Raw genomic sequence first — 22,254 nt, forward strand, 5'->3', positions numbered from 1 at the left:
TTGGTTTCAATTTTGATTAAGGGAAATTTAGCAAACAACTTATCTTTCCCGCTCATTTCAAATAGTTTAATAAACAACTTTGACCCCAAAAAAAATGCTATTATAAATATATAAAAAAGCCTGTTGTCCAAAAAAATATTAACATTAATGCTTATGCCACATCATGTAGCTGACGGGGTTAGAAGTGTAATATTCAAGGATTTCTTCCTTTCTCATACCGCTAAGCCCTCCCTCCCTCCTTTCTCTCCGCTCAGCCGCCGTCACTCACTCTGTTCTCTCTCTTTCGGTCTCTGTCTGTCTCTTCTCTCTCCCTCTCTATCTATCTCTTTGCGTGCGCACAGTTACACTTGCGAAGCAAAATGATAAAGCGGCGATTCTACAAGCTAGAACATGGCGACAGAGATGGTCCCTCGAATTCATCTTCATCCTCCTCGGATTCTGAAATAGAACCAGAAGCCATAGAGGACTCAGATGATGATGATGATGTGGTTGAAGAACTCGAGGAGGATGCTCAGGCTTGCTCTACCTCCTCTGGTTTTTTCATCCTTTCCTGATGTTATAATTTGTTGAAATTTATATGATTTTATTTATTTGTTTATCTGGGTATTGGTTAATATTGCTGAATTGAGTTTTTCTGTTCTTTTCTTGGCTTCCAGGATATCAAAGTGAGGATAGCTCAGCAAATGAAGTTCCTGATGACTCGTCAGGTAGGGATTGTTTGAAAGCAAATAACTCTTTGTAGACTGTATCAGTGAATTTTGATTTGTTTGCATTGTTATACAGCTACCAATTTTCCTTTTTCATTGTGTTTCTGATCCTCTTATTTAAGTAAGAGATTATTGTATCTTTCCTTCTGATCCTCTTATTTAAGTTAGAGACTTTTGTATCTGTCCTAATTACCTATACCCATGTTATTTATTTTTGGTCTTCCTCCTCCGGGGAAAAATAGAAAGAAAATAAAAAGAAAACAATAGTTAAAAAAAGGTGGAGAAAAAACAGGTCTTTATATACTCCTGCATTGATATGTTGTTGAACATGAAAATTATGTGACCCGTGGTTAGGATCAGCATAAAGTTGATATGGAAAAATGGGTTCCAATCACATAGCAGGCAACTTGTTATGCCTTTTTGCGTTGCTTAAAAGATTGGTGGAGACAACATATGTCGGGCACTCTAGTACTTTCAAGAGCTTCTTCACAAGTTAGAGGGGGTGATTGCATAGAACAGTCCTCTCTCTTCTTTATTATCTCATAAATGATCTCTTGCAGAGAAATTTTTTTTTTCCCATAATTAGTTATCTTTTACCTCCTCATAATTTGATATAGTACTTTCACGGTTGTGATAATGGTCATGAGTGAGAGATAGGATCCAAATGGAGATTTATCAGATGTGGCTCACCAAGTTTGATGTTCTGCTAGTCTTATCATTGTGATACTAAGCACACACATCATTTGCAGTTCTTGAAATCATGGAAGCTTTTCTGCTTTAGTTGATACAAGGTTATAGTTGGGCAATATAGTTATTTCTACCCTTCATAGCACAATGGTATATGATCACTCTCTGGAGGTTAAAAAGTGGAGGCCTTATTTGAAGTTGCTACATTTATCTCATGATCATTTGTGGAATTATGGAATCATGCAAGATACTGTTATCCTTGCAAATTAAACAAGGAAATTTTCGTTCATAAAATAATTATATTCACCTTGATTTTATTGTTGAGTGCATTTTATATCTTAATGTTTGAAAAGATGCATACTCCTATGCATCTGGAGGACTGCATTTCCTGGATATATGACATCATTTTTCATATCAGATCTGCCAATCAATGAAGATGATGCTAAAACCGGAAATGAAAGACAAGTTCCTTTGGCCAATCAGTTGTTTGGTAAAAGTGGTTCGGAAATACTAGAGGAACAATCTAACATCGTGGCCAACGAGGAATCTTTACCAGTTGATTTCCCAGACTGCGTTGTCAAATGCAAATCAGCTTTTAAATGCAGGATATGCCCTAGAGTTGTCTGTTTGAATGAGGAGACTTTAAGGGCTCATTTGAAATCCAAGGTAAGATGTGTGGCATAATTATCTTTCTCTAGAAAAAAATCATCATCTGCTGTTTGTAACTTCAATTGTTTTTCATCAAGATACGACACCTTGCCACTTTAAAAAAGAAAATGAAAGAAAATAAAATACTTGGATTGGATTGGATTGAATTGTTTATTTTCTTGTTTTATAGTTATGAAAATATGATGATACTGTCAGCCAAAAAAAAAAAAGTTTATAATACTCCTTTTTCTTCCTTTCAACTGTTTTGAATTTGAGATTATTTCTGATATTTAAACTGGTAATGCAAAATGACAAGGAAATACATGTGATGCGACAAGTAGACTTGGAATAGGATAGAGAAAGTGGTGACCAACTACTGGTTTATTATGTACTAAAAGAATATTAAAATATTGAAAGAGAAGTTCTACAAAACTATTAACAGGTCATCTACTCTTTATGGCACAGAATGTTGGGCATTAAAGTAAAAGCAAGAGCAACACATCCATTTAGTGGGAAGGGAAAGTGAAAATGGATGATAGAGTGAGTAGAAAGGTACAGTTAAAATAACTCTATGAGAAAAGCATTGAGATTTCACTCTATGATGGACCCCAATTTGGAATTTTTAAGTGGAGACTTTGTTTTTGACCTGCATGTAATGGGGGCTCATCTCCAAATCTTAGGGCATATATGCAGAAGTATAGAATCTGTAAGTATGCTCAGCAATTTTTGATATCTCATCAAAGTGATATGCAATCAATCCCACAAAATGTGGAGGTTCTTGAAGGGTTCCAAACTATTAGGGGTTTTGTAAGCAACAAATTAATACAGCTTTATTATTGTGTGCTAGCTGCCATTTAATTGAGGAGGTGCCAGTATTTTGATGTGGTCTTATCAAGACCATTCACTGTTATTAATGACTAATGATATTGTTGGCATTATTGTAGAGACATGCTCGGTCTGAGAAATTATTGGACGAAGGTAGGTTGAAGACCATGCTGAACACTGATGGGAAAATTGAAGAAGAGGAGACCCCTGCTTTATATGCTAGAATTTTAGCTAATTCGCAGGTTGGTTTTTCTTATATTGCTAAAATAAGCCAGCAGATTGATTATCACTTGTGTGTGCAGGAAACTAACCCATCTCTGCTACTTTATTCCAGGGTATGCCGAGAAAGAAAAGTAAAAGAGAAGAGAAGAAGGTGTCAAGAAAGAAGGTAAAAAACACCATGCCACAATGCTTGAACGAATTTAGGCTCTAAATGTATAAAAAGTATGTTAACACACATCTTCCGTTGTGCAGAGAATGAGATATGGTGCTAAGAAATCCAAAGAGAACCCAGCCAAGAGAAATCGTAAATGAAGTACTGAGAACATTACATTTGTTTGCCATCCTGCGAGAGAAGACAACTGCGAGAAAGCAAATGCGGATTTTGCTGGCTTGTACTGAAATACTGCAGCCCCTTTGAAGATTTTCATCACTTTTGAGTAATGTAGCTAAACAATCATTTTAATAATTAATTACTTTACTCTGTTGTTTTGTTGTCGCGAAATTTTGGGGTTAGCATGAAATTTTTTCCTTGCGAAGTTTTGGTATCCAGTTGCAGAGGTTTTTGTTATCAGGAGAAGACAATCAGGTTTTGCATTCCTGAAGTTGTTTATTTAGGCTACGCGGAATTTATAATAGAATGCGTTTGGATACTACAAGTTATGATACGGTCAATCTTCCATATCGCACACGAGCGGTTTCTATCCGTTATCTCTGAGACCCACAATTGACCAATAGTCAGATATTATTAGCCATGCAGGCATATGACATTAGCAAATTCCGGATAATATTTCGACCCATCCCACCGGCCATTCCCTGAAACTCACAAGATTTAGATTAACTTTAACAATAGTCACAACTCACAACTAAAACCATGAACAACTTGTTGGGAGACATTTTCTTGAATCAGTGAATCCACAAGCTAAAATGTAGGCTTGGTTCTTCAGTTACATCCTTAACCGGTTTTAGGGTTGTTTAAATCTACCATTATTTTTGTTAATCTATCTTATAAGCGTATCCAATTTCATATAATCCAGTTAAAGTGCCTAGAAGTTGCAGAGGTAAAACATCGTCGTTTGTCTTGCGATTTTACTTTACTCTGGCATTCTGCTGACGATGCCATAACTCAAACATTACACGCTACATCTTAATATCTTAATAGAACTGAGTTCAGACCCGAAAGAAAAAAAATAGAGGCAGAAAAGATCCAAACCATTGCATTTTAGTAACCTTGTTTTTCTTTGCCAGGTCAGCACCATAAGCTCCAGCTTACTTGATTAAGCAAACATAAACTAAAGAAAAAACTGAAAAAGTGATGAAGTCCAAAAGGTTACAATCACTCACATGATGTCAAGCTAACAAAGTGAAAATCTGTCCTATTACTACAAATTTGAGAATTCCAGTCAGAGCACAGAAAGTATAAAAGTAGAAACTAAACAGATTTCCAATCACCAAAAGTCAGAATGGCTTCCTGAACCAATATTTGCCACAGCTCCAGGGCAGAAGTCGTAAACTTCAAACCCCTTCCTTGGTATGGTCAAGCCTTGGTATCATTCTCTTAATTTTTTTGGCAAAGACACAGTAAAATAGTATGCATAATGTATCCCTTGAAAGAGAATACTGGAAGTCCAAAAGGAATAAGAAGCCTGTGAGTTCAATACTTAAGGTCATTGCTCCTCTGAAGGGTTTACAGGCGCAACAAGCAAGTCTCCACTTCCATCTGCCTCGTTAGGCTGATCAGGTGCCGGTTGTTCTCCATTCTCAGTGTTCTCTGGGTGGAAATTGATGGGGAACTTTGTGACCCTGGGTTTATCAGACAAAATGTTTCTTTGAACCCTATCAATTAAGACCTTTGGAGGAGGTTCTTCTCGCAGCTGTTCATCATCATAATCATTGTTAACATAGTAGCCCACTCGGATAAATTCCTGACCAAGATAAGAGCAGGTCAACAAAAGCACTGTCACTCCAATAATGTCTTCATCACGAATCTTGGATGGGTCAGGAGGATCTGCCTGCAAAATGTTCATAAAAACTTAGCGTTGATTCATATTCAAATGCACCATGTGGATCAGGTACAAAGAAACGGTACAAGAATTCAGTGGAAGCTTGCCTGTAGTACAAAACGATAGTTTCCAACATTGACAGGCCCAACAAGTACACTCTCCAATAGTTGGTCATAAGTCTCATCCTCAGCAGATCCCACATAGATGAGCTTCCATTCCAAATCTGTATTGGGATGAGAAACTGATTACTTACTTCTAACAATTAATGTTAGTCCCACACAGAACTAGCAAAAGTATTTGAAACTTGGTTCCACTTGTGCAATCTCACTTAAGAGAAATTCAGCTCCCAATTCTATTCAGATATCATACAAACAATCATCACCACCCGTGAGGGGATGACTCAACAACCTGGAATCCAAATTACCCTAAAAGTCCTCACATTTAATTTAGACTCTTTAAATGGTTTAATTAAATAGGATATTACTAGTATGATTTCCAAAACATTTAAAGGAATGGTAAGAATATCTCCATGATTATTTACTTGTCTGTTTTCCTCAAAATGAGTCAATGTCCTCGCCAGAAATGAGTCCATGTTTTTCAAGTTGGTGCTACTTATGGGTTAAAACAAAATCTGCCAATCAAACTTTCAAATTAGGAAGTTCTAAATCTTCTCTTCTTCTTTTTTTTTTTTCTTTTTTTTTTAAAACCGCATAGTGCTACATTTTCACTCTTTGACAGAGCCTTTTTTGTTCTCTCTTAAGGGTGCTATATAGACCTCAGCATTACTAAGGCCAATGATCACTCACTAACCGGAGCACCTCATCCAGGTGACATAATTACAGCTCGTGGATGTAAAATGTCAGGTTACATTCCATCACCAGCTGAAGTACCTCAATTTAACATCCAATGAAGCCACTTTATCTCATGCAGCAGAGGCAACTATATATATATATATATATATATACATCTATTATTTCTAACTAAATTTATTTCTGTTCCAAAATCCATTATATACATCACATTCTTGAAATGCAGACACATTACATTTTATTAGCTAAGCTGATAAATCAAACAAAGAAAATGATAGAAAAGATGTCATCAATCTTTTTTCTTTTTGTTTTAGATAAGTCAGAAAAATAACTACCCAATTACAAATGCAGAAACATTACAAAACACAGTTGATTTCTTTCAGCATCACAGAATCTACACAACATTCTCTTATTTCAATTTTTTCTTATTTATATCAAGAATCCAACGGGCAACACCTTCAAACACACCACCAAATGTCCCTTTTTGCAAGTTCAAACTACATTCTGAAGAAATAAAGGTGACACTCATTCGGAAACCCCAACATCAAACACAATCAACTAGTGTATGTTCTCAGTGTCTCCCGTCAACAAAACAGAATATCCTGAGCTATCGTATATGAGCTCTTGGACACCATTTCCTTGCAAGGCAAGGAAATCTGGGTTTTGCAAGGAGAAGCTATACCCATAGGCCATTACATCAAACACTTGCATTTCCTTATCTTATAATATTCTCGTGAACCAAACAGAGAAAACCCTAAATGAAATTCAAACAGTCCCAAAACAAAAACAAGAACAAGAGAAAGACCGAAAAAATAACAAAAAGCAGAAGAGTGAATTGGTACCGTCTTTGAGAGGGGTCAAGCACTCATAAGAAATCTCGAACTGGAAAGGTGCGAGAAACAAAGCCGGATTGTCAAGCACAGCGACGTTGGTGATGTTCACCGCGCTCATTGTAACGAAGCCCCGGAGAAGAAAAACACAGTGGGTTTGTTCGCATAGGAGGATTTCGTGAACGGACCGGTTGAAACCCTAGGCTCCAGCACCTTCATCGAAATGAAGCAAACCCCAAGAATCACAAACTGTTTTTTCTTTCTCTTTCCTTTTCTGATTTTAGGGCTTTTGCGAGATTTTGATTGTTGGGTTTGGGGAAATTGATTTGTTTTCCTTTTAAAGAGCAAAAGAAAAAATCAAAACAAAATAGTTACCGGATGGGTACGGGCGATAGCCGGTTTCTATTTGGCGGGAGTTTTTTGGGTGATTGGGTGAGAAACTGTCATTTACCGGTGGGGGTAACTTGGGGCGGGAAGAGGCATATTTTAGAGCCAAAAGAAGAAGAAAATGGATGCGATGCAATGGCAACACGTGCTATCCACGTGTCCTAAGGTGCCATGGACTTGGATAATTTTGATGTTTTTTGAATTAATAGGCAACAAAGTAGAGAAAGTGGTATTCCATCAAAAATAGGAAGGAAAAAAAAATTGGAAGTTAACTTTTATTTGCTCTTTTTTTTCTTTTCATTTAAAAAAAAAAAATGTACAAATGATAATCTAAACTACATGAAGAGGGAATTTTTCACACACTACCACCGTGCTATAGGGGTTTAAACCTGTTAGCACTAGTCTTCAAGTCGATACCCTTTCTATTTGGTTGTTTTACAAACAAAATTTGGTGCTTTTTTCTTTTTTTGACTTCAATGTTTTTTTTTTTTTTTTTTTTAACTTCAAATGTTTATAATTTTCTTGAATAAATTTGTTTTTATTTTCTTTATATAATATTGTCAATTGGGGCCACACATTCAAATATGGTTTTAACTTTATCATTGATATTGTTGCCTAAGCTGAAATGGAGATCCTGTCTTTACAAGAGCACCAAGACAAGAAGCAAAGGGATGATTGTTGTAGTCTAGATCTCCTAACTTTTAAGCTATACATTCAAAACATTTTTCACACAAAAATATATGTACATTACAAAACTTTGGGCAGTGAAAGCAGTTTATGCACAAAACAGGAGAAAATTTTCAATCTTCAGCAACGTCCATCTTCCTTGTCTGGGAACAAAACATCGCAGCTATATCTTCAGATGTGCTACATTCATCTGGTTTTCTATCAGCCACAGTGCGAACGTATCTTGGGAATCTGATTGAAATTCCACGTGATGGATGAACTAAACCTAGGGCAGCCTGGTGAACAGGAGACACAGTAAAGTCTGCACCTTTTATTTCCCATACAAGTTCCGGAGGAAACCACATATCAGGCGCCTCAGCGGTTTTATAATAAGGTGGTTTTCTGGACAAGATCTTGTCTCCAGAAAAGAAACTTTTCATCTGCAGTTAAAAACAGAAGCGAAACCTCTTACCATGATGAGCTCGAAGGATGCATTGACTTTCAACAAGGAAAACAACTCGCACAATTTACAGCACTAATGTAAAATTCAAAGATCAGTAGCATATCCTGTGGTACGGTTACATTTCTTTAATAAGAATTCACTGGTTCTAGGTATGAGATGCCAAAGTGGCTTAGGACAAGAGTGCTGAAGTGCAACACCGTCAAGCAACATGTAATATTACAAAATTGTAACACTAGTCTTTATTGCCAATGAGAAGCCAATGCCAGTATAATTTTCAGAAGGTAGACATGGAGAAATGGAAAACGCACAAACAACTTTTATCCCATAGAAAGGGGTTTTCAAATAACTCAAGGATTCTGAACATGAATCTGTTTTCTGTCACTGAGCCCTAAACTAAGCCTTACTACAATGTGGAAATTGCTTTCCGTAACATATCAAATAGCAGTACAACCAAAGGAATAGGCACGTTAACTTTTGACAGGACACGTGTGAGCCAGTGCAAATTAAAATCCTAGATCTTGTTTTTATTAAGACAATCATAGATCGTTTTTACTTGACCAAAAAACCTAAACCCCAATGTCTGCATCAGAAAGTGCATTTCACATTGTGAGTACTGCAAAGGAATGAACCTTGGAAGTACTCTGCAATTGGCACTTGATTTCAAATGGAAGTTAAAAATTTCACGTGAGCAACCAAATAACTTTAATCAACATCTTGACAAAATTTTATAAAATTGGAGACCACTTAGCTTCATACAGCCACAGTTCATCTTCAATTAGTCACAATATGCTTGTGGGTAAAGCAAAATCCTTTGGAGGGTTAGGGGTGGGTTCTTTGAAGGCTAGGAGTGCGGCTTGCGGGCCAAATGGTTGTGGAGGTTTCCCAATGAACCTCACGCCCTTTGGCATAAAGTGATCAGAAGCATTTATGGAATGGATACAAATGGGTGGGATGCTAAACCCGCGATTCGAGGGTCTTACCGTAGCCCTTGGAGAGACATTTCTAGTGGCTATAATTTGTTCCTTCAAGGCTATGTTTTCGTGGTAGGATGTGGAGTTAGGGTCAGATTTTGGGAGGACGATTGGAGCCGGGGTGGTGAAAGAGGTGTTTCCAAGACTTTTCAATTTGTCCAGGAAGCAAAATCACAATATTTCCTCATATGTGGACTCGGATGTGTTCCCCCTCAGCTGGGATTTTGGTTTCAGGAGGAATCTCAATGATTTGGAGATTGCGGAGGTGGCTAGATTGTTGGACTTATTGGAGGGGATGAGGTTGGTCACTTCCAGATTGGATAAGAGAAGATGGAAGCTAGACCCCTCTGGTCTATTCTCCTATCATTCTCTCTGTTCCCATATTCAGAATGTCGGTGAAGGGGAGGTTTTCTCCTTACACTCAAATTTGGAAGGCCAAGCCTCCTTCGAAAGTTTAAGATTTTTGTGTGGCAAGCGGTGTTGGGAAAACTAAATACAGGTGATACATTACAGAGACACTGCCCCTATATGTACCTTAGCCCTCACTGGTGTGCTCTCTGTAATAAGGCAGGGGAAAGTGCAGACCACCTCCTCCTTCCTTGCCCTTTCTCTCTAAAGTTGTGGTAGACGTTATTGAAGGAAGTTAACACTCTGGGTAATACCGAAAGGCTGTTTCGAACTTTTTTCCATGAAATTTGATGCTTTGGGAAGGGGAAAGAAAGCTAAAATTCTTTGGGGCAGTCTGATGCAGGCAGTGATATGGAACCTTTGGCTGGAATGTAACAGGAGAATCTTCGAGGATTATAAGGGAGTGGGAGTGGTAGAGTCATGGGATAGAGTGAAGTTTTGGGCTGCCCTTTGGGCATCAACTTCCCTTGCTTTTAAGGATATATCCTATCCTACAATTATGCACAATCTGCTGGCTGTAGTATATTAAGGGATTGCCTTTTGATTGGCTGTTTTGTTTTCTGTGTTGCGTGGCCTTGCATTTGTTTCACTGGCTATTGCTTCATTCTTTTTGTCTGTGTTCTAAATGTCCTACTTTTTTATCCTTTCTAATTTTGAATACAAAAATTTCTATTAAAAAAAATATATATATATGTTCCCAAAATGACACGTTACTTTGCACATCAGAGATACACTTACCTCAGTGTAAAATGAATCTGAGAACCCAGACATGACACGGCAGACGCTTTGGAAATCCTCAGTATCAGGGTTATAACATGCCATAAGAAATGGACTGTGCCTGCAACATAAATAGCATGCTGTAGAAATGGACTTTACATGCACCATCTATGCATATTTCATGTACCAAACAGAAAGAAAATACATCAGCTATAAATAAAGACTTTTTTTTTTTTTTTTTTCTCTTAAACAGGATTTGTGACCCCAATGACTTCAAACATATAAAAGTACTTTCTGATTTTGTGCATCTGTGATATAGATACTAGGTAATCACACACAAAGGAAAAGGTAAGCGGCAATGAAAATGAAGTAATTACCAGCCTGCCTTTCTCCCATTTCCATGCCAAGCTCCAATAGGGACTAAATCAAGAGAGTCATTTGATCCTTCCATGTAGTCTCGCTTGACCTAACAAAGGAACAAAAAGGTTTATACCACAGGTCAACGTTTCTCCTATGGTTTACTATATCAGGGTGTTTAATATAATAAACTTGAAGGGCATTAAACCTTTAACCATGTATCTGTACGCTTTGATGGAGAATATCCAGCGTCAACATCTAAAGATTTAACCATAATCCCTTCACATGAGGAGAGGAATGCATTTTCGAGAAAACAGTTGATCTTCGTTAACGTCGCTTCACTGGTTAAACAAGCATCATCTGCTTCGACCTACAAGCAGACAGGTCATACAAATCAGAAATTCAAGAAAGATCCTTTATGTGAAAAGCTAAAGTTAAAGCACTAATTACATAGATAAGTAAACCAGAAGCACTTACTGTCATTTCCTTGGCATACTCAAAATAACCCAACTTCTCATCATAAAACATATCTTTCAAATCTGCAGGTTTTTGAGCACCAAAGTTTTACAATATAATTCCAGGGGAAAAGAGGTGCTCTATCAAAAAAGACATAGAGAGACTGCAAAATAGGGTGTGGAGATGAATACATTTTCGTCTTTTCCGTAGAGGAAAGCCCAACAACCTGTGATAAAGTTTGATTAGATCCCCACATTCCTCTTAAGATAAGCAACCAGTTACAATAAATAAAAACAAAGACAGATATTATATCTTACAACTCTAGTGTGTCAACCCTGGGATATCACAAAAACTATATGAAGACTTTTAAAATGCTTGAAGATCTTTAACTCTTTCGATTTTATACCTATAATGTTTGAAAGATAGATTGTAGATTAGCAGAAGTTAACCAAATGCAGAAACCATAAAAATGTTCTAGATAAAGATCAACTGTAAAAGTTGCAAGTACATACGCTTTACAGTGCACAAAAATAATGTACACGAGGTTCAGGATAATTTACAATAAACAAAAGGACAAGTACATTTAGCAGTTGGCATTTCCAACATTGCCCTTTTTCTTGGTGCAGGGAGGGGGCGCTCAAGGCCCTCCAAACCCGACTTATAAAGATGAATCAGTGTCAATTTATATGTAACAATATTCTTTTCATGAATTTGACTGCACAAGGACGTTGATATGGGGGTAAGGTGTTCCCAGGAACCTTCCACCATTAAGGTTATTTGACGCCCTTTATGTAGAGCCTCAGCTGACGAGAGAACTTTTTGTACTCTCTCTGATTTCTTGCTACATGGATATTAGAAGGAGAGAATCAAGGAACCTTTTCAGAATGCACTGCAGATTAAAAAGCAAAAGCAAAAACAATACAACGCCCAGCACACAAGAAGTGTATAATTTCTGGAGTCATAGGTGCATGAAATACTTGTTCAGTTATTCAAGTTTACATACGTACAAAAATCAAGTCCAACCAACATCTTTACATCTGCACAGCACTAGCATTACAGGAAGATGTCTAAAGTCAACAATACAATTACCATTGTAAAAAATATGCCTTCATATACACTACCATGTATCCAAGATCATTATTATACAGCACCAAACAGATTAATTGACACTAATTTCGCTAGTTGACAAACAATATTGGAGGAAATTAGGAAAATAATCTACTGAAATACTAGTAATGCTGTCCTTGACTTGGTGAACATTAAATTTCTACAGGTTATGTAGATCGATTCATTAGAACAGTGTAGATCAGGGTTCTTATCTTATTTTCGCTGCACAAAAATATACTAAATTAATAATAAATTCAATCTAAAGCATCTCTACACAGAAGATAAAAGCATATCGAGAAGATTGAGAAAAACTACTTAAGGAGCTATAGATGCTTACTGCTGTCCATTGGCGAACATGATATCAAAGACAAATACACAAATGTCAACCTGCACATAAAGAAAATATTTGTAAACAAATTCAACATTTCAGCAAAACAGTAGAAGCCAATAGATATCAGATTAAAATACTTCTACCCAGACAAATTTACACTGTTTTTTATGTGAAGTTTTCTTTATCCAGTACGTATACCTACACAGATAATGTATCAACATTTTTATTAGACCTGCTATTTCAATAAATTACACCTTTATATTAAACATAATATGTCAGAAAGACTTTAGCATGAACATCTTATATTTCCCATACAGAAATTCATCACAAAGCATCACAATAACTCATAAAACCTTTATGCTATCCAATGTAATTGATGTATCTCTGCTCCCTCTCCCACGTGAAGACAACTCTTGGAAAGACATTAGCTTCAGACCATTCTTCCTATCAATTGCAACCACCTAAAACCAGAAAAGAAACAGAGCAAAGACTTGGTGAACTATATTTGTTTCCCCACCAAAAGAAGATAATATAAATCAACTTCAGAACCTGTGTGTGTTGTGTGGGTACGATGGTGAGGAGTTTTTACCTCCGCATCTAGTATGAAAGTGACTGCATCAGGCTTACAAGATTCATTAATTATCTTGATCAGATCTGGAAATCTTGACGTTGATTCGTCCCCATTTCGTGAAAAAACACGCACAGACCCATCAACTAATTTGTGAATTTGGGCACGCTGACCATCGTATCTGAAATTATGGCCAATAGCAGGTATATAATTACTGGTTTCAAATGCAAAGGTTCAGCTTACTCTTGTAACTTTACATGAGGCAAAGTTCGTTGAATGAGCAGAGCCGCTTGAGCACATATCGCAGAGTTACTTAAAAATTAAATTGAAAGGAACAGTTGGAGCCTCTATAGCTAGAAGGGAAAAAACAAGAAACAGACCCCCACCCAATTAATACCTTTTTGGGAATAAAGTGCCACAATGTAACCAACAAAAAACAAAGAAAAAGAAGAGCAACTCAACCAGCCAGTCTCACAAGAAAACTCTGACATGAAACCTTGAAAGTAAAAACCCTAAAATATTTTATCACAAGAAGAGTTGTCAGAACAAATCATAGGTTATACAGAACAAAAGTCTCCAACAACTTTCAGGCTTGACACGTCTGAGACTCTAAATTCCAACAGAAATATAATGCCTATTGGATATTTACATATAGCTCTCATTATAAGACTGAAAATTTTAAAATCTTTGATCATGGATTTGAACATAAATAGTTTCGCTAAGCCTAAATATAAGATGATTCACTAGGATTTGAAGAGGGCATAAAGAAAGAACAAAACAAAAGAATGCATCTACAGGTAAGAGAAGACTGTACTTGTATTCACAGGTCAAAGCTTTATTTCCTAAGAGCTTTAGTGCTTGCTGAACACCATTTGTGATTCTGGCACAGGAAACAAACGTTAAAAACAATGAGCTCCAGCATTAGTTTCCATTCTACTTAAATTCTTCAATACAAAGTAGGAAACATCTTCAAAAAGTATATACTTTGCAAGCATTGGCTTAATAGGTATTCCTGGAACCATTGACAAAGTTGATGAAGAGAATCCAATGCCTTTGTCCATGAGAGAAGGAACGACCAAATCCTGCTTACAATTAATCACACAGCACATTCTGACAGCTAGAGATAATAAAACCAGGATGACAAACATGTTTGCCTTGAAAATAAATGAACTTCATAAAAGGAAAACACTAAATAAAACAAATTCTAGCTCTCTTATGTGAAATGGGATACTAATTTTGGGTTCAAATTGTGCTTGAAAATCAAGACAAAATCTAATAGAATAAACACCAAAAATATATAAGTATTATATATGATTGGATCTCTTTCCCGACTGTGGATCTAGGCTTAGGCTGATTCTTTCCTGAATATGTAGTCCAGATTTACAGTTTGGCAACAAAAAATGCTTACATTAACATCTTGCGTTGGTATCCCAACATCCTACTTGAATTAGCATTGACATCTAACTTGAATTAGTTAGTAACCATGCATGATTTTTATATTTATTTGTCAAAAGCATGGGCATCGGAAGAAGAAGAAAATCAACCATATACAAAAGAAAAGATCCTCATAGACACGTTGATAAATAACCTCATACAATGTGGTGATAAAAGGGTGCTCTGATTTTCTTTGTTCTGACTCTGTGGTTTGGGGATCGGGGAAGCGCGCTTCAACCTTATGGGGCTGTTTGGTCCACTCTGTTTTCTGGAACATTTGGATGGAGCGTAATAGGAGAATCTTTGAAGACTATAAGGGAGTGGGAGTGAGTGATCTTTGGGATAGAGTTAAGTACTGGGCAGCTTTGTGGGCTTCTGTTACAAAAGATTTTAAAGACTACTCTTATTCCACAATTATGAGGGATATGGCAGCTGCGGTTAAATGAGGGTTGGGGGGTGTGTTGTTCTGTGGTTTTTCAGTTTTGTTCCTCCCTGTTAGTTTGGGAGGGGTTGGTGCTGTTTGTTTCTTTCTGTGTTGTTTTTGTTCTTCGGTTGTGGTTTTCTTATCCACCTCCGTGTTCTTTTGCTTAATAAATTTCGTTTCTTCTCAAAAAAAAAAAAAAGACCAGGACCAGGACCTGGATTGATAAAACCCCTCAAATATCTTAGACTGGTCCAAACAATTGAGAATCGTAACTCATACTGTGAATGTCGCTGAAAACTTAGCTTCTAAAGACAAAAGAGCCAACTTAAAGTTTGGTAGAAAACAGATAAGCACTTACCAAATTGGGCAGTACATTGTATGCTTCGACCACAGCTGCTGAATGGAGCTGGAAATTTAAGAGAAAACCAAGAAAAACAAACATGAACTTGTAATAAATTAAATATTCTAAAAAATAAGTATTATCTCGATAAACGAAAAAATTTACAACAAACTTTTCTAATAAAAAAATTGAGATATGTTTTCCCACAATTAAGGAACTCCTCACTGCAAAATAAATAAAAATTAAAACCTGAAGCCTATCTTTCAAACTTTGTACTGCTCCTTCATGATTGAAGTTATGAGAGGAATTCATGACAACAGCTTGAGCCAGAGCAGGTAGAACAGTTTTCATCATTGCTCCAATCCGCAAATTCCTAACCTACACAGAATAATGTACGGAAATGGATAGTGACAAATAACACTTGAAGATCTAAATTTAATCTCATTTTAAAGAAGATGTCAAGCATTCCTCCATTCATCATACACATTTCAAAAGTCGGTGAAATTGACAGGAGAAAAAGAAAGAAAGAAAAAATAAACCATATTAAGATACTTTAACAATGTTGTATGTAAAACCAAATTCATATAAGGTACACATAGTAATGGCATCTTACACCCGAGAATATCCCAAATTATCAACTGTCATTTCCAGCTCTCAGACCAACTGTTGTCTTTTTCCTCCTCTCCATGATATGCTTTTCCATATACTGAACTATAAGAGCCTCTCAGGCCCTCCTACCCTGTATCTTAATCTAGAGGAAAACACTCTACTACAATTCATATCAAATGACCCAAGGTGCACTGAAAGTCATCATTCAAAATAACAAAATTGAAAACCCAAAATACCATGTTCCTTAACCATAAAGAACTTATTCCACTCCAAATGATATTTAAATTCTTGTTGTAACGGCAAGGAAAGAGAAAAGGAAGGAAAAAAAAAAACTATAATTCTACTCCTATTACACAGGAATTCACTTCCATTCACTCGATAGACAAAGCTTTTGGTTTGTCTATTTAACAGAGGGCTGAGCTTTTGGTTTTTCATGTTGTCAAACTGTATAAAGATGATTTTTTTCATGTTCTCGAAGAGTGAACTATGAAAACAGAAGGAAATTGCCTGCCTGAATTGTCATGCAACACTCCTCAAGAACAAAAACACCAAACCACAAAAAACAAAAAAACAAACAAACAAACAAATGCAAACACAACCTCTAGATTTGAAGTAGGTATCAGTTTTCTAACTCTTCCCTTCTCCCATTTGAAACAGCCAGGTCATCCAAATAATATATGCATGTGTACCCAAAATAAATAAAAATATATAACTAAAGTGCTCTGTTGTGTTACCAAAGTTCTAACAAGAAACTTCATTTCTTTCTCTCTACAAGAGCGCATGAGATTCACAATGAGGCTTTTCTTTCGACCAGTGCTCCCACTACCTGTTTGTACACTGATGAATGCTAAATTAGAAAAGTGATGAGGAGCAAGTAATTTAAGAAGATAAAACCATAAATTAACAAGCAAAAACAAAAGGAATAAGTGTACAGTTTCCATTATATAAACCATAAAGCACAGAAAACAAAAACATCTTTTTATTTAAAAGTGGTCATGTACCTACTAGCACAATTAAAGGCATCTTATATTCATGCATAACAATTAAACCTCTAAAGGATTCTCTCTTCAGAACACACTTCCAACGACGCAACCATCTGCCCACCAATAAGTGCACCCGCTATGGTTGTTTTGTTTACACAGGCTACAGAACTGAACTCCGTTAAGTGCAGACTTAACAAAAGTGAGTTTTAGGCCCGTTCTATTAAAATCTCAAGAGGCGAGGCGAGGCAGGGGTTGGGGTGAATATTCGGGAAAGAGAACATGCAATCATAAAACTCCAAATCACCAAGAAGTGGCCTCAGTGCCAACTAATCCAATACAACTCCCTTTGTTTTGCAAATGTTTAATGGGGTGAGTTCTTTTAAGTTTGACAAACTTGTAGAACATGAAAATTAAGGAACAACTATAGTGTACATTTTTAAGCATAACAAAAGAAGTCAAGAAATTCAACTTATTTGTGGCAGAAAAAATTTGGCATCCGGGTTCAAGTTTAAGGTGGAAAATATACAAACAGTGTCAGTCGGTCAAATAACTGCTAGGTTCTTTTTCTTCAGTCAAACAATGCAGAAAAGTTAAGGGGGGTCATCAGCCAACTTCTTGCAACGTAAACCTCATTTAAAATGAAACAAGCATCACTAACATGAAAATTAATTCTAATTCAGTCAAATCCTTCACAGACTAAACCCGTGCACCACCAGTACAGGTCGTCTGATTAATGTATCAGTCGAGCTCATATGTTTGTCCATGAAGCAAATTTAGACTATCCATACCTTATCTTTTGGAGTGCGAAAAATACGTCTTTTATTAGAAGCGGTGAAGGAGGGGCAAGTAGCTTCTGTGTCTGCCGGCATGCTTGAGCCACATCACCTTTAAGCATAATAGAATATTTTAAAATTTATTCAGAGACCATGGCAAGCACCATCACCCCTCCCCCTGCCCCCAAAAGAAATTTGAAAAAATAAATAAAGTAAAGATAAATGCTTAGAAGAGCAAAAAGACAGTTATGAGAAGAATGGCCCATTCCTACCTAGATCACCCAACTCATTGTACATCTCCCTTATTTTGGATCGGCTTGTGCCACATGCATCTTCCAGTGCTGATGTGACCAAACTTCCACCAATGTTTAGCTCCTGTATCATTCTTACAGATGAGAATCCATTTTTGTTAATTTCCTTGTGTTTCTTCCTACATTGGCCATTGGCCAGCCAAATTAAGAAAACAAATAGTATATTGCGGCTACAGTTGCCAGGAAAACCCACTTCACTTCACGAAGCACATTGAGCAGAAACACCACACTTATTAGACATAAAAAGATTGCAGTACAGCACTAAATGGTCCAAATGCAAACAGAAACTGCCTAATCAAATATAGTAATAAGAAACTATTCCCTTTTCTCGTTTAAATAATAAACTACAACCCCGTCTAGGCATGCTAGAAGTAAAATATAACAAAATATATAATTCATGTATTCTGATCAGTAATTTAAGTTAAAGTTCAATCTGACAATACAAAGGATGACAGGTCAAAAAACTTTGCAGATGTAAGGAATACAAGGTGAAAGCTACAAAATAGAACATAAACAGATGTAAGGAATACAAGGTGAAAGCTACAAAATAGAACACAAAAAGTTATAGTCACAGCTGAACTGATAAAAAATTAACCAATCAACTAATATAAGCTCTTATATGAAAATTTTCATATAAATTCGACATAATTAAAGACACCAATTCCCTTTAGTATATAGGAAACAACGGTTGCAAACATAAACCGAGGCATGCAAAAAATATATATAAAGGATTACGAAGAAATTCAACTAACCACATTTTCATGGTCTGCAGCAATCTTATTTGTGCACAAATACACTGAAGGCAGCACATCCTCAGGAGACAAGGCAAGCAAACTGTATAAAAATAAACATCTCCAGCAATCATGGACCACATAAACCAAAGTGGAAAATGCAACCCCAATACTAAATAAAAGACCAGATACATCACAGTGGATCATACAGCAAACCTTCTGAACATATTGCAGAGCATAGAAGTAGCTTTTATCTTGCCTTTTTCATCCTCAAGTAAGTCAAAAGTTCGTGCAAGATGTAAATATGGAGCGCGCTGTCCACAGCTCCAGCACGCTGCACGTGTTATCTCCATGTTATCCAAGATTCAAAAACTATTAACAATCATAGCATATAAAACAAAAGAGTTCTCTAAATTGAACAACTCATTCTAACCATCTTCTGTAGGATTGTATTTTTCTGGTGGTAATGACAGAACAGTTGTTTTTACATTCTCTTGTAATGATACCTCCACAGATGAATCAGCTGTTGGCTTCATTTTCCCTGAATCAACCACCAACCCTGCTTCATTTTTACCAGACCTAACCTCGCGATTACAGTAATATATATTCAGCGCCTCATTGATATCTCCATTTGTCTTCCTCAGAATGGTGGCAGCATAGCTTTCTAATGATTCAGTACCATCTATTATCTGAAGAAACTGATCTATCTCATCTCTGTATGATTTGGTGTCATCATGGGGCAAACTTTCATCTTTAAGGTTTTGTTCATCCATTGATCCAATCTCCAGAGTTTCTTGAACATCAGGCAAAACTTTACTAAAAAACTTTGTTATTGCCAGTTGCTTTGGCCCACGTGAATCCAATTTGGAATTTAATTTAACCCTTTTGTTTACCTTATTATTAGTGTTTCTCGCCCTTTTTCCAGGAGAAATTTCACTTTTAATTACATTCCTTGGCTTCAGTGAGATATATTCTTGACTTGAAGGAACGTCAGTACTTCCATATGGAATGCTCTTAACAGAACCTCCTTTTGGGAGTGATCCAGAGTCACAAAGTGAGCTGGTCTGGGATTCAGAAACAGCAATTGTAGAAGAAATTACTTGATCATGAAATTCTGTTTCGCGTTCGTAAAAATTGGAAACTGATTCAACAATGTCCCCTCCTGAGCTTCCAATCAGATCTAACATCTGCTCTTGAGTGACCCATGTGGGCAAACAATCACGAAGTTCTTGAATGATTTTCTCTACTTCTTCATCATTTAATACCATTGGATTTTGTGGATCAGGTTCTTGTAGAGAAGATGATAATTCCATGTGCACAGTATCCTTATCAGATGGCATTGCCTCTTTCTCTTGATCCAGCCCTTCAATAGGACCATTGTTGGACTCATTTTCAACATTGTCACCAACTTCTATGGATCCAAGAAGAAAGCCCCTCAAGAACTCTTTCTTGTTTGCCATTTCATCGACTAACCCAGCAAAATGCTTTTGCATTTTACTGGCATGCTTACTATCAAGCTTTTCAACATCCAAGCCCACCGTAGGAATAACATGCTTTGGTTTCAAAAACCTCACATATTCCCTAAGTTCATCATAGTTAGAATGTTCACTATACGGTACAAGATGGATCTCAAACGAATCCTTTGACCTCACTGAAAACTTGTTACGCTTCACTTCATAAGTCCAACCAGTAGGAACAAAACCCACAACCTTAGAGTACCCTTTCTCAACCATTATCTCCTTCATTTTCACAAAATTAGGCCTAAAATATGGCCAAGTCTCGCCCAAGACATTCCACCCAACAACATGTACATCACTTTCGCACTCATCCTCTGTAAATACCCCACTCTCTCCGTAGCCCAAAACACGCAACACCGCCATTTTTTGGGCATCCACATGTACTTTACGATTACACCTACGAGCAATTTCCAGCAAAATCTTCTCTTTCCCAATAACATAAGTAGCTACAAGAAACAAAACATTTTTCATAGAACTTTTATATTCACCCCCTACTGTTTCTATCAAACTAGCAACATAATTAACAGATTCTTCTTGCAGTGGAAACACAAACTTCGGATTACAATAGGTGGTGTCCAAGAAAATCGCATCCGAACCCACAAATTCACACAAAAAAGGGTCTGACTTCATCGAACCAGAAAACCGAAAATCGCCAGTATGAACGTACCTCTCAAACTTTCCATTCAAACCCGGAACTTTAAACAAGAATTGAACCGCACCCGGACAGTGATTCGCGTCAATAAGCACAACCTCACAGCCATCTATTACCACTGCTTCGTCGAGCGGCAAAGCGACCACGAAAAGCGAAGAGACTTTGAGCACCTCGTTGAGAAGACGAGCGGTGGTCTGTGAACAAAAGACAACGCCTTTAGCCCAATTGGGGGAGAGGCCGCCATAGTGATCGGAGTGGAAATGGGAGAGGAAGTAGGAGACGGAGTGATCGCCTGCGTGGCGAAATGCATCGACGGAGAAACGGGTTTTGGGGATGAGTTTGGAGTGAGGGAATGTGGAGGGAATTGGAGGGAAAGAGAGCTGGGGAGGGTTGGGTTGGTGGGAAAAGGTGGCGAGGGCAGTGAGGAAGAGGCGGGTGGAATCAAGGGTTTGGGTTTTGGTTGTGGAGGAGGAGGAGGAGGCCATGGAGATGGGACATGGAAGGGAAGGTCAAGAAGAAAGCATTGTCGGGAATGGGAATGAACGGACCGGTGCTTGATTACTGGGTTTGGATTTTGCGGATTTACAAGTTGTGAGCAGGTTTTGAAGGCGGCAAAGACCAAATAATTGTATATTGTATTATATTTCACGGTCGATTATACTTTGCCATTCACATGTATTTTTTTCTCTATAAAACTCGGAGGTTTTGTTTTTCAAAAATTCCGTGGTTCGTTCATTGTATGGGTGCAGTCACTTATCCAAAGGTTTAAATTGGATTTTAAAAATTAAGGGATGAGATTAAATGATCTAATGACTTCTTCATCCATTTGTTATTAAGCACGTGAGTCATATGTGACTCTGAGAAAGACAAATCAAGACGCAGGCTCTGGAGGTTGTCCACGACAAAACCCAAGACGGCGCTCGCACTCTGCCTCATCCAATCCTTAGCGAGGTCCTCCAACTCTTTTCTCTACTTGCCCAAAACTCATATGCAAAAAGCTAATGCTCACCGAATTGAGGGTGGCTCCATCCCCCAAGATCTATGCTCACCAAACTAAGAGGTATTTAGTTTGATTTGTTCGAATTGTCAACCGCTACTCTGATATAGAACTTCAATCTCAAACATTGAAGGGTGGCATCGGCCTGATCGGAGATCACCCATTTTGCGATCTTTATACAAGCTTTGAAGCCCATTCCAATAGGTACTCCATTAAATCGATCTACGAGACTCAGTCCCGAACTCGAGAAACAAGAGAGGACGAATGCCCGAAGAGTTTGACCATTGATGACATCAGCGGGAATTGATTTGTAATAGCAGCGTC

At 37.3% G+C, this 22,254-nt stretch overlaps 3 protein-coding genes across 6 annotated transcripts; 1 reads left to right on the forward strand and 2 right to left on the reverse strand.

Annotated features, from left to right (window-relative positions):
• The first annotated feature begins 200 nt into the window (after positions 1-200).
• LOC117620629 lies at positions 201-3,740 on the forward strand. Its single transcript, XM_034350751.1, has 6 exons — positions 201-534; positions 657-707; positions 1,813-2,060; positions 2,987-3,109; positions 3,202-3,255; positions 3,342-3,740. Exons 1-6 carry the CDS (start codon positions 360-362, stop codon positions 3,399-3,401), a joined length of 711 nt encoding a protein of 236 aa, XP_034206642.1. The 5' UTR covers positions 201-359; the 3' UTR covers positions 3,402-3,740.
• A 541-nt stretch (positions 3,741-4,281) lies between these two features.
• LOC117622099 (histone chaperone ASF1B-like) lies at positions 4,282-7,037 on the reverse strand. Its single transcript, XM_034352638.1, has 3 exons — positions 6,741-7,037; positions 5,197-5,312; positions 4,282-5,098 (listed from the first exon to the last, which is right to left on the reverse strand). Exons 1-3 carry the CDS (start codon positions 6,847-6,849, stop codon positions 4,754-4,756), a joined length of 570 nt encoding a protein of 189 aa, XP_034208529.1. The 5' UTR covers positions 6,850-7,037; the 3' UTR covers positions 4,282-4,753.
• A 655-nt stretch (positions 7,038-7,692) lies between these two features.
• On the reverse strand, positions 7,693-21,566 carry LOC117621183 (DNA ligase 6-like). Of its 4 annotated transcripts, XM_034351515.1 has the most exons (19): positions 19,198-21,566; positions 18,981-19,098; positions 18,786-18,867; positions 17,995-18,097; positions 17,738-17,834; positions 16,701-16,803; positions 15,607-15,735; positions 15,376-15,423; positions 14,144-14,241; positions 13,974-14,039; positions 13,181-13,340; positions 12,945-13,052; positions 12,598-12,647; positions 11,345-11,379; positions 11,175-11,236; positions 10,906-11,067; positions 10,718-10,806; positions 10,362-10,461; positions 7,693-8,221 (listed from the first exon to the last, which is right to left on the reverse strand). In XM_034351515.1, exons 1-19 carry the CDS (start codon positions 21,416-21,418, stop codon positions 7,916-7,918), a joined length of 4,137 nt encoding a protein of 1,378 aa, XP_034207406.1. In that variant the 5' UTR covers positions 21,419-21,566; the 3' UTR covers positions 7,693-7,915. The 4 variants fall into 4 exon arrangements, 3 of the variants coding, with proteins under 3 accessions (XP_034207406.1, XP_034207407.1, XP_034207408.1); XM_034351516.1 differs by lacking the exon at positions 7,693-8,221 and having other exon boundaries at positions 10,913-11,067; XR_004584899.1 differs by lacking the exons at positions 7,693-8,221; positions 10,362-10,461; positions 10,718-10,806; positions 10,906-11,067 and adding an exon at positions 11,471-11,559 and having other exon boundaries at positions 11,176-11,236.
• Between the last annotated feature and the right edge of the window lie 688 nt (positions 21,567-22,254).

Source organism: Prunus dulcis, chromosome 3, assembly GCF_902201215.1.
Source record: "Prunus dulcis chromosome 3, ALMONDv2, whole genome shotgun sequence".
Lineage (NCBI taxonomy): Eukaryota > Viridiplantae > Streptophyta > Magnoliopsida > Rosales > Rosaceae > Prunus > Prunus dulcis.

Bases quoted from the DNA above. Each gene is read 5' to 3' on its own strand.
- LOC117622099 (XM_034352638.1), bottom strand. From the start codon at position 6,849: ATGAGCGCGGTGAACATCACCAACGTCGCTGTGCTTGACAATCCGGCT. The intron at 5,313-6,740 runs GTACCAATTCAC...ATCCCAATACAG, and splicing joins CTTGACCCCTCTCAAAGACG to ATTTGGAATGGAAGCTCATC. The intron at 5,099-5,196 runs GCAAGCTTCCAC...AACATTTTGCAG, and splicing joins ACTATCGTTTTGTACTACAG to GCAGATCCTCCTGACCCATC.
- LOC117621183 (XM_034351515.1), bottom strand. From the start codon at position 21,418: ATGGCCTCCTCCTCCTCCTCCACAACCAAAACCCAAACCCTTGATTCC. The intron at 18,868-18,980 runs GTTTGCTGTATG...ATTTTTATACAG, and splicing joins CTCTGCAATATGTTCAGAAG to TTTGCTTGCCTTGTCTCCTG. The intron at 12,648-12,944 runs GTTTTATGAGTT...CTTTATGTGCAG, and splicing joins TTACATTGGATAGCATAAAG to GTTGACATTTGTGTATTTGT.
- LOC117620629 (XM_034350751.1), top strand. From the start codon at position 360: ATGATAAAGCGGCGATTCTACAAGCTAGAACATGGCGACAGAGATGGT. The intron at 2,061-2,986 runs GTAAGATGTGTG...GCATTATTGTAG, and splicing joins GGGCTCATTTGAAATCCAAG to AGACATGCTCGGTCTGAGAA. The intron at 3,256-3,341 runs GTAAAAAACACC...TCCGTTGTGCAG, and splicing joins AGAAGGTGTCAAGAAAGAAG to AGAATGAGATATGGTGCTAA.